Source organism: Orbicella franksi, chromosome 7 (assembly GCF_964199315.1).
Source record: "Orbicella franksi chromosome 7, jaOrbFran1.1, whole genome shotgun sequence".
NCBI lineage: Eukaryota > Metazoa > Cnidaria > Anthozoa > Scleractinia > Merulinidae > Orbicella > Orbicella franksi.
In genome coordinates, this window is record NC_138151.1 from 30,463,796 (window position 1) to 30,475,079 (window position 11,284).

The 11,284-nt window shown below is 37.5% G+C and overlaps 2 protein-coding genes across 2 annotated transcripts; both read right to left on the reverse strand.

Annotated features, from left to right (window-relative positions):
• Window positions 1-226: 226 nt before the first annotated feature.
• On the reverse strand, window positions 227-1,492 carry LOC145493757 (neuropeptide FF receptor 1-like). The gene has a single exon (XM_081473215.1). The coding sequence runs from the start codon at window positions 1,490-1,492 to the stop codon at window positions 464-466; it is 1,029 nt and encodes a 342-aa protein (XP_081329341.1). The 3' UTR covers window positions 227-463.
• Window positions 1,493-4,637: 3,145 nt separating this feature from the next.
• Window positions 4,638-10,555, reverse strand: LOC145493758 (L-rhamnose-binding lectin SML-like). Its single transcript, XM_081473216.1, has 7 exons — window positions 10,549-10,555; window positions 9,842-9,911; window positions 8,402-8,704; window positions 7,179-7,326; window positions 6,531-6,682; window positions 5,938-5,993; window positions 4,638-4,933 (listed from the first exon to the last, which is right to left on the reverse strand). The coding sequence occupies exons 2-6, from the start codon at window positions 9,903-9,905 to the stop codon at window positions 5,941-5,943; spliced, it is 720 nt and encodes a 239-aa protein (XP_081329342.1). The 5' UTR covers window positions 9,906-9,911; window positions 10,549-10,555; the 3' UTR covers window positions 4,638-4,933; window positions 5,938-5,940.
• Window positions 10,556-11,284: the final 729 nt, after the last annotated feature.

Consider the following 11,284-nt stretch of genomic DNA (forward strand, 5'->3'; position numbering starts at 1 on the left):
CCAAATAGATAATAAAAAACCATAAAGGAACAAGGATGTTTATGGATGGAGAAAATTAAACATGGATTAAAAATGACGAACTTGAAAAATTCAGGCTAAAATTTTCAAGATGTGCAAACCATGACGAAGCTCCTTTGAGATTGTCGAAACTCGGCTCGTCCCGCGCCAACAAAGATTACAAGATAGGTTAGGAATTTAACCGATTTACAATGTAGGTAGCATACCACGTAGTCTACAAACTGTCAATGCCATGTGTTATAGACATGATGTTCTTTTCGGCTTACTAATGCAAGCTATAGCATTACATACTTCAGTTAGCTTCCTATTAAAAGCCATTTATTGGTTCGTCGTCTTTTTCTTCCTTTTTTAATTATTACTCCTACTTTTATTCACTTATCATTGAAGTTCCTGTGTGGTGTTGCACATGTCAACTGGGTATCGTCAGTTTTCTTTGGGTTTATGATCAAACGGCAGAGGTTAAGGTCGAAGACCGGCTCTTCACGCTTTTACGTGAACATTGAGGAGGTGCAATCCTTTCGCTTCTTTCAGGTGGAGAGTCGTGGCGTCTACAGATCCCGTTTGTTAGTAAGTTCTTCATTTCCTGTCGGTAATTTTCGTTGAAAATCGTGTAACAGATGGGATTTGCGGCACTGTTAGCTAGTATTAAAATATTTGAGAACGCCACAAGTTCCCAGAAATGGCTCCAACGTTTGTCCGCCTTTCCGTAATCAAGCCAGAGCCACAAAATGTTGTTTGGCAGTAGGCAAAATGCGAACAGCGTGGTTACCACTTTAAGCATGCGCACCACTTTCCGAGCTTCTTCTTCCTGTAGGTCTTTAAGACACTGGTTACCATTCTCCGCCCTTTTCTTTAACTCACGGCTTATGTTGAAATACGCGGTGAACATGATGCAGAACGGGAAAATGTACTGGAAGAAGAAGATGCTTGTTGTGTACACTTTAGCAGTCATAGAATCGCGCCAACTCTCTTCGCAAGACTTCACAACTGGGTTAAACCTCAACGCTTGAAAATAAGGTGTTACCGGTAGAATGGCAGAAAACCATACACAGACAATAATAATCTTCGCTCCAGTTTTGGTGAGCTGCTTTTTCAAAGGATGAACAATTGCTCTGTGTCTAGCGAGACTAACGGCTGTTAGCGTGTATACAGAAGCAAATAGCAAAAATGTTTGCAAGGGGTAGAGTATTTTACACATAAGCGAGCCATATGGCCATGAGTAGTGCAGTTCTTGCACTGGAATATCAAACGGTATACAGATACAGGTAAGAGTCAGGTCGGCTACCGCCAGATTTAAAATGAAATAGTTGGTCACTGTTTTCATCCTCTTGCGACGCAAAATAACCGTACAGACAAGAACATTGGCAAAGACACTTGTTACGAAGATGATAACATATAAAGTTATCTTGATAATCCTGAAATGCAAGGGAAACTCGGGAATAGCTGGCGAAGACGTATTCGTGTTATTATCCATGATCCTGTGAAATAAAGGTTGCGTGATCGCACCCCTGAGAATATAAAAACAACAACTCTTAAACTCGACGGCTAGTACTCTTGAAAGCTATTGAATAAAGTGAAAGTCAAAGGATCTTATCAACAAATGGAATTTGTTTCTCAAAAATGTATTCTTTTTTTTTTCTACAAAACATTGTAATGGAAATTCCTTCTTTTTTTACAATTTGCGCAATTTAATTTGCAACGGTCTCCGTTTTAAGAACTCAACTGAGCTGAAATAATCATTAGAGATATTTCTGTTCTTTGAGTAACATCTAAACCTGAAGAAGGCTGGTCTGGCCAGCCGAAATATTGTTTTAAATATACGACGTTGTGTTAGCCTTGCAGTAGTGGTCGACTTCTCATCGTTCTATTTTTGATGCACGTCAAGTAGCAAAATCGTCGTCGTTTTAAATGTATGTGTACTTGAAAATAAAATCCAGTAATTCATGTCTGTCATATGTATTCTTGAAGAAGCTAACAGTAGTTTACGCATTTCTTTCAAGACAAACAAAAACCGCATTACATTTTTGTTTAAGTGGCAAAATGGATTATGCTCCGTGCTCAAGCCTGTGCTGGCGTTGTTACAAGTAGTCGATAACATATTCTTGATGGCCAACAAGAAAATTACACGAAAAGAAATATGATGATTCATGTGAAATGCTTAGCGGCTGAGAAAAAATAAGTAGAGCTTACCTCAAATTTGTGGATGGAAAAAATAATGCACGTACAATATTACCATGTGCGGACAAAGTTTTGAATTTGTTCTCTAGTATTCTCAGAGATTGAAAGGCGAAATACTGCACTGAGGGCCTGAACTCAGTAAATGCTGTGTACCTCTTCGCTGAGACGACAAAATGCAAAAGTCAAGGTTGGAAAGTTATGAAGAAGACCATCTGAAATACACAAAGGGTTATCTTCTGACAGTTTGAAGTACACCTGCACGAAACGCCTGAAAAGTGGCAACACAACTGTGTATTTTTTGATGGACTCGCTCTATTTTGCAAATAGAGGGTAGATCAATTCTATTTTCTAAGTTCCTTCCTGCTGTACACTTGTCTTTAGAAGGAAAACACTTTTGTTTTCATCTTTTTACATAATTAAAAATTTGAAGTGGTAAACCGCGACATTTACCATCGTTGGCGACGAAACATTTGCTTTTTTTCTTTATTTTATTATAATTTTTTGTTTCTTCAGCAATGTTTTTTTTTGTCTAGTGAAATTAAAGGTCTTATCTTATCCCGTGATGTTTTCATCCGCATCTTAATTTAATCGCGTTAGTTAGCAAACAAAAAATTGTTTCATTGTCGTTGTTTCCTTCCGAAAGCTGGCACAGTTGTCACAAGAGATCCAGTAGATCTCGTTTTAATTAAAATTTGAAAGAGAAACGTTTTCCCTCCACTAGAAGCGTGGGCTTTTGTTTTAACCTGACGAAATTAATGTGTTTTGTTTGCAGGCAAAGAAAAAAAAACTGATGATAATCATGAAACTTACATCAATTATCTACGTCATAAGGCTGATGTTCACTAACGCTAGGTCAGTTAGCATATAAAGCAACATACACAATAAGGTGCTAAAAAGTAGCGCCTTTAGGTCGAAAGCATTGTATGCAACCTGGCGTGTATTCTAATATATTACTTTTGCTAATGCAAAAGTTGAAAGCAGCTTTTGCAGGACGAGCATGTAGTTTATCGGAGGGTAGTTTAGCAAATAAACATGTGTTTTGGATTGTATGCAACATCATTTCCGGATATGTTTTAATACAGGGGAAATGATGACACTTTGGAGTGAAAGGCTTTTTTAATAGAAATGAGCTATTTGTGATCTTATCGTAGAACAGGGCCGGGAGGCGTTATTCCATTCGATTGCAATTCCATGATAAGGACAGTTGAGTGAAAAATAAAATGAAGCGTTGCTTATGCCCAATTCACCCTCTCCAGCCCTCCACCCCCCCCCCCCCCCCCCATCTTCCCCTAACCTTTTTTGCCTATTGCGATTTCCACACGGGAAAATAGATACAGTCATACAAGTGATGTTTGCATACGCAGCTTAATCCACTTTGCTTTTGTATTTCTTTGTTGTTGTTGTTGTTGTTTTTTGTTTCGTTTTTTCCGCAAAATTTATGTCACTTGAGTTCTTAGTTAATATCAAAAGCTCAGGTACTTGCAATTTCTTTGTATCGCAAAGCGCAGACAAAGTGTTCGTTGGGGTTTTAATTTAAAATAGATTATTCAAATGTGCCATTTATTAAAAAAAACTCTTAAACATAATTTATTTGATAATTGAAAGCAATTGGGAAATATCATTTCGTCTCAGAGCAATTAAATTCCATCTATTTCGCCTGGGGAGGGAGCGAAGAGGACAGTTCTTTCACTGATATCAAAGTTATGGGGGAAAAAAACATGGATATTGAAATTGAAATTATTCAAAGAAAATTGTCAAAAATCGACTGAAGAGACTGATAGGGTAACGTCTATTCCTGTCAAATGTTTCCTTGCGCTACTTGAAGTTTACATTTCATATTTGACCCCGAAATATAAACGTTTTTAAGGAGGTAATGCAGGGGGACTTGCTGTTTTCCTTAGGTGAAAATTACGAATCACGGCACAAGCTACATTGTACTACTGACAGGGATATTGGGCATCCCCCTCCCCTCTGAATGTAAATGCTGCTCCTGGGCAATCTCAGAATTATATGACGATACAACCTGTTCCAGAAAACGTATGCATCTGAGACTTCGAGCAGTACCACCGGCCAAGAAGCAAACTGCACCTCTTCTAACGGGCTATCTAGAATACTCTTCCGTATAAATCGACCATTTTGTACAAGTGTTTCAAACCGATTTGTGCTTCTGTGTGTTTTAAATTTTCGGTGGCTTCTGTTCACTTCATCAGAGTCACAATGTTACATGTTACATTTAATTCCTGTGACATTTTCGAACCTACACCATGCACACGTCAAGAAATTCAGCGCGCGCCTTTTTGGTACATTTTTATATTTCTTTATTTTCTTCCAAGCAAACCGTGACAAAGCCAAAATTTTAAGTTAAGGAACAGAAGACAATTATATCTGTATTTTTTAAATTTATTTTTATTGTTTTTTCCATAGATTACAGTAACCTAGGTGCTAAGGTTCACAACAAGGTTATGATTTTATTGGGCAAAGAAAACCAGCACTGACAAACACTGCTGCAAAAGTCCTAATGACATTATTTCATACCATTCCGTCAGGTTTTTCCCAATGTGGCGAGTTCTTTCATTATTTTTTTCGCAACAATTTATCGCCAATAAAAGCGTCGATTTAAAGTTCTTTGTGACATTGTCTGCCATTGCCATATGTAGGTATACCATGGTGATGTCCGCATGTTAATACATAAATTCTAAATTTTGGGCGATGAGGAGTTCCTTTCTTGAACAGTTCTCTAAGGATTTAACAAATAGCAACATCGTCAAAAACTTCAAATGAACCTAAAACGTCAATGTCTTACAATTGTCGCCTTGGCGCGTTCTGGATGGCCATTTTCGAGGTGGCTTTTTCCTCTGTGTTAAAACGAGTTTTCGTTCGAAACTATTCATATGAAAATGTGTTTCGTCTAGAGGTTCATTTTTATGTAAATTAAACTCATTTTCATATGAATGTTTCGCGCGAGTCCTCTTTTTGAAACAGAGACACAATGTAACTCAAAAATGGCCTATTCAACGGATTTCCACACCCGCGAATTTGCCTCGACAACAGTTGGAATTACGTTGTTATCATAATAGAAAACTGTAACTGGATAATTGCGTTTGAATAGCATGTTTTTACTTAATTGAAACTCTTCAGTTAACGAGCTGCATGACCTTTTGTATACGCAGGGATAAAGAAACAGCAATGGCAATACCAATCATACCAGACCAGCAGGGCCTCAGGAAATATGCAGTCAATCAATTTATCGTGTGACACAGCATGTCAAGTGGTCGATGATATTTCGTAGTCCAAAAGATACGTACTGATTACCCTTTTATTTAACACCATCAATAACCTTTTCCTTTTCATGACATAGCATGGTCGTTTAAATGAAACTTAAGTCTGACACCGAAAACGAAACGGTGTATGGCCTAAAAGTAGAAATTGAAGCCTCCCCTCATCAGTAGCTCAAAGTCGTGAAAAAACAAACTCCACCTAGTATTTTTCTTAACATAAGTCCAATGTAATGATTTTTGGCCGCACTTTTTCTCCATTACCGAACTTGTTTAACATTTGCTTTCTCTCTTTGTGGATCGAGAACAAGTGAGATCCTTATATCATCTTTAATTTACGTCGTTTACTGATATACTATTTCACAGACTTTTTTGTATTTATTTTACAAAACTATGGCTAAGAGAAATTGAAATCTCCATGGAAGGACTGAAATAGTCTGTGTAAAAGAAACCCAAAAGCAGTCACCTTTCAAATCGCCATGCTGTGATATATTTTGCCCTTTATGGCTCCAGGAGCTTCTTCTAAAGAGACAAATTCAAAAAAGGACGGTTTCGCCACTATTTACAAGTTATTCTACTTTGTTAGTTAAACGCATTTTTTTCGAAACCTTCGCTATCGCTGTGCATGCAAACATATCCTAACCTTATTCATATTGGGCTTTGGAGGATTTAACCTTAAATTTAATGCCTTGGGATAACATTTACCTATGATGTATCCATGACACCAGTATTTGACAGGTATGTTTATCAAATGTTCATTTTTTATGTTTTGTTAATAAGAACTAACTTTCTTATACGTAGATCCAATATGCCAAATCTATTAACGCTGTGTGGTGCATATAACGTCATAACTGACAAAAAAGCTTCTCATTTTAATTGAAGAAAGCTGAAAGCTATGCAATAAAAACAAATAATGTTGTTATGTCTTGTAAGAATAAGATCCTAAGGCGTTCCAACTGCTAACACCTTGATGGGAGCATGTATTCGCTTGTTTCGACCGAGGCTTAATTAAGTAATCATATGTTGCCTACAGCCTAATTAATATTTAGGTAGTTTTACTTATTTCTTTTCCCGCTTGGCAGTGATACTGCACTTCCAGGTACTTGTGTGTTTCTCCGCACGGATTTCCAAAAACTTCATTAGACGCTTCGACTTCACAGAAGTTCTTGCCGTTGCATTTGTCTTTCACCATCTGGTCTGATTCTGGCGAGCTGTTGGAAAACAACCAAACAAACAAAAACAAAACAAACAAACCGTTATGCGAGAAGTAACGATTAATCATAAGGGTGCTAACATCTAGCATGACAGCCTAGACTAACTTATAAACCTTCATGATCATAAAAATGTCTGCAATGCTTGGAGTATACAGACTAACGCCACATCAACTTCTGGGATTTGGAGGCGTGAGAACACGAATCAATCAATCAATCAATCAATCAATCAACTTTATTTAGAGGGTTGACACATGACAGTATAAAGTGACAAACTAGTGGCCCTCTGTGCTAAAAATCTACGAGTAATTATAAAATAACTAAGTTTAGTACAAAGTATTAACAATAACAAGTTACGATATGTTAAAAGGTACAATAAAAAGTTACAAAAATGTATATATGTATATACATAATTACAATGTTAACTAAGAGGAAGCTCATATGAACAGTTCCGAAGATTTTGAAAAGCTATTGCCACAGCAATTGAGATACTTACAAGCATCGATTGTTCTCAGCCAATTGCTCACCGCATGTCCATTTATCCTTTCGCCCATAGTTTGCGTTCACGACCTCAATCATTTGAGATTCAGGGCACGTAATATTCTCGGGTGGATTAAACTCGCAGACGGCTTTCTTTATTAATTCTGCGAGGTTTTCAAAATGGACAATAAATGGTTATCACAGACTCGTATTCCTTAGGTTACCTTGCGATGGACACCACATGGCAAAAGAAAACCTGGTCGGCCAAAAACCACCTAGCGCCGAATTTTCAAGGCAGAGCTCACCTGAGGTAAACTCTTACAGAGCGAGGCACAACATGCTGCACCAAATATAGGGATAAATGGAGGGGAAATTGCTTTTGCCTCATTTTCCACAGAAGAGGACCTAGTAATAGGACCAAGTCAGTACTGGACAAGGCAAACGTGTTTCTGCTGTTTTTGGTCCTTCGGAAATTACACTGAACAGAGAGTTTTCAGGGACTGATCACCTTAACGGAAGTTAACTACGCTAATTTTGTTCGTCATAGAACGTGTGGCCAGCAGAAAACAAAAAAAAAAAAAAGAAAAAAAGATCAACGACTTAAAGCCCGCGAAAAGGAGACCGTAAGTGAAACGAACAAACCCAAACCGCGTTCGTCTTGCTCTATATACACAGAGGTTAATTAAGTGTAGGATTCCGAGTGGTCAACATTACTTCCCTGTATTTCAATTTGTTCATGAACAAGAACACATCTGCAACCGAAGTCCTGATATATATATATATCAATATAAAACATAGACTTTTGAAAGACTGGAGCGACAACTGTAAAATAAAATACTTCAAGTATTTTCGTTCCATAGTTGAAAACTCTAGATACTGCGACCTTAATAATTAAACATAATTGAAAGACAGTGTGTGTTCCAATAATCAATTCACTAGCTGTATTGAACTTACATCTCAGTCTGTTCAAAAACTAGCAATATTATTCCCAATAGAATGATTCGGTAATGTGTGTACATCCCTGTTGCCACCTAAATTCAGATCTCTAGATGATTCATTTGGCAGGTTACATTTGTGCAATTTGTCACGCACAATTGATTACATGGGAGTATATTCCGACAGAACAATTGTAACTTTCCAAATCAATTATCATATGATTTGAATTGGGTTGCAACAAGGATATAAACACGTAAGCCGAATCTGTCTACGAACCCATTGTGCCGCATAAAAGTACCTTACCTGACTTACAGAGGTAATACATCTGCAAATATTTCTTGACTCCTTGGCACTCCGGAGGATCACCATATTCGTCTTTGTTTGATTCCAGATTACACGAGTTTATATCGTCACATGTTTCCTGCACCATGCTCAGAACGAAATCATAATCAGCTTTGCAGGTGGTGTTAATGAGTTGATCACCATCAACACAAATATCGGAATGTTGTCGGCCATAACTCGCCCAAACAGTGGATATGACGTTTTGATTGGGACATTTTACGGTTCTTGCTGGTTCACCATCGCAGATTGTTTCCACAAAAAATTCTTTCCATATTAAAGAAAAAAAAAATGAAAAAAAGAATTGAAAAAAAAAAAACCAAAAAAGCATAACAGCGTTAAAAACTCAAGACATATTTCTCGTCATGAAATATGTACAAGCAATCTTTAAAAGTAAATGAGATTGCTAGCTTGGGATGCGGATAAGGTTATTTGTTCTTCTAGAAACGTGATTGAGGCAGCGTGGCCGAGTGGATAGGGCGCCGGACATGAGATCCGGAGGTCTTTGTTTCAAGTCCCGCTCTGACCACTTAGCTTGACTTGTTTCTCAGTAGACCCTAGTTCAACTCCTAGGTCATGCTTTCAAATTAATAGCCAACTCGTCTGCCACCTACCAGTTGAAATTTTAAACCTATTATGTTTAGTTGATATATTTGTTCCTTTCAGTTTAAGTGGCATGCGTGTGATTTAGCTAGGTGTAGCTAAGCGCATTGGCTACTATAAACAACAACATTTGTACATTTTTTTTTTCTTTTCTTTTAACATTTCCTAGATCTTTCGTCTAACTGCGGAGGTCTCCTGTTCAATTTGCAGGTTGCTGCTCGACTTAAATTTATTTCTAAATAATGTTTTGTGTCAATATGTTTATTATTATTATTATTATTATTATTATTATTTTGTTGGAGATAGGGAGCTTTGTTATTTTGGAGAGTAAAGAGGACTAGAGCTGTTACTTCGACACTTCAGTGTAGAAGGTAGTTCGTATTTGCTTTAGTTTTGCATTACTACGCTTCACGATTGGCTTAAACAACTCGTGTCATTATGTCATACAATCGTGACTCGCTGGCACACTTTTTCCCGCTTCGCGTCAGCCTCATCTAATAGACCATCTTCGTATTCTCGGTATTGAACTGGATCTACCTTGCAATGGAGGCTAATGCGGGGGAATAATTTATCATTAAAAAGAGAGACTTTAAAATATCATTTGCATTTGAAAAGACTCCCCACATTAGTTTCAGTTGTAGACTAGTGCCAGTCCAATACCGAGATACGAAAGTGGTCTATTACATATGAGTCCTTTGTGACTGAGCAGAGTGAATACTTTAGGTATAGTTTTACGACACCCAGTTACACTTCGGTCTAAAGAGTGCATAGCTAAAAAAATATATATATATATATACTTACCGCTCGCTGCCTCTCTTTCTGGGATGGTAATAACTGTGATAAAAAGCAAAATGGCAGCAAACATGGTACACTGAAAGGCATAGGAAGGTGAAATTTAGTGGTAACAAACAGAAAAATGTGTGATCTAGTATAACGTATAAGGGTCAATGATTTGTTTCAGAGGCAAGTGTTTGCGGATACGGCAATGCCAATATCAAACAACAACTACGACTGAAATTGGCAAGGATTCGACCGTGTACTTCAACAGGTAGATTATCATTGTAAATGAATGAATCTTAAATGAGGAGCTCCAGATCTAATGTTTAGGCGGCACAAGTAGCCACTTTGCCACACAAATAAACACTATCTTTACATTGCAAATGATTCATAATAGGTGATAATAGGAAACTTCTTCTTTTCCCTCACTAAGTTCCCTGAGGTACTAGGTCCATTTTTCCTTTATATCCGTCTTTCTCCATATTTGCTTCCCTTAGTTTGAAATCAAAAGGACATTTAACTAACAGAAAATGGCGATTCAAGCGAAAAGCGTCTTGCAATTAGAAAGCAATTTACAGTTAAAACAGTATTCAAGAGTAGAAACGAACTCCGTTCATTTCGAATTAAAAAATTAACAATAATTGCAAGATGTGTTCAAAAGCCAGCACTTGTAATTCTAACAAAATCAAGTGTGATTATAAAAAAGTGTAAAGATTGACATATTTACGTACCTCGTTTCTTGAGATCAGCATCACTTTGTGGTTTATATCGTAGCAAAGAAAATATTATCGTTAAACAAAAGTGCTTTCCACTGTTTTCTTTTGTTCTTTTCAATTCACGTCCTAATGTCTCAATAAAATATTTCATTCTATCATCAAGCAAGTGTAACATCTGGTGATTTGTCCTATGAATAGGGTACAAGTCCAGCAGCCAGGTCACCTGCTTTAACATTGTGAAATGACCGGTTAATTTGACAAGCAAGAAACCACTCCTTGATGTCTCTAAGATATGTTTATTTTAAAAGTTACTCTTTTCAGATTTGGGGAACTCTTGAAGTGGCTGTGAGTGCTTGTCCTCGAGGTGAAGGATTCGATCATTGATGTTCATCCCCTCGGAATTTTGTCGTTAAAGTCTAGTTTGCTATAAGACGTCATGCAAACTCATACGGTGGGAGAAGGGGGTGGGGAGTACCTGAAGATCTTCTTTTGGTTTTAGATGTGGCAAGATATATTAAAATTGTTTTCTGTTGAGAAGATTGCCCTCGGCTTGCTCTACAAGATAATACATACTTTTGAACTTGTTGCTCATGTGGTATTCACCCCGTCCCCCTTCGCTTCCCACTCCCCTCTCTTATACGCTTGAGGGTTGAATGCTAAACTCGTGTGCACTAACAGTTTGGGGTCACTTAAATCTCACTTGAATTTCAGTTCTGCCCACAGGGACAAAGGAAGCTCCTTCTGTACTCTG

What these genes read in the sequence shown, in the direction of transcription:
- LOC145493757 (XM_081473215.1), bottom strand. Translation starts at nt 1,492, where the DNA reads ATGGATAATAACACGAATACGTCTTCGCCAGCTATTCCCGAGTTTCCC.
- LOC145493758 (XM_081473216.1), bottom strand. Translation starts at nt 9,905, where the DNA reads ATGTTTGCTGCCATTTTGCTTTTTATCACAGTTATTACCATCCCAGAA. An exon ending in GTATTACCTCTGTAAGTCAG is followed by an intron (nt 7,327 to 8,401) that starts GTAAGGTACTTT and finishes AAAACCTCGCAG; the next exon opens with AATTAATAAAGAAAGCCGTC. An exon ending in GCTGAGAACAATCGATGCTT is followed by an intron (nt 6,683 to 7,178) that starts GTAAGTATCTCA and finishes GTTTTCCAACAG; the next exon opens with CTCGCCAGAATCAGACCAGA.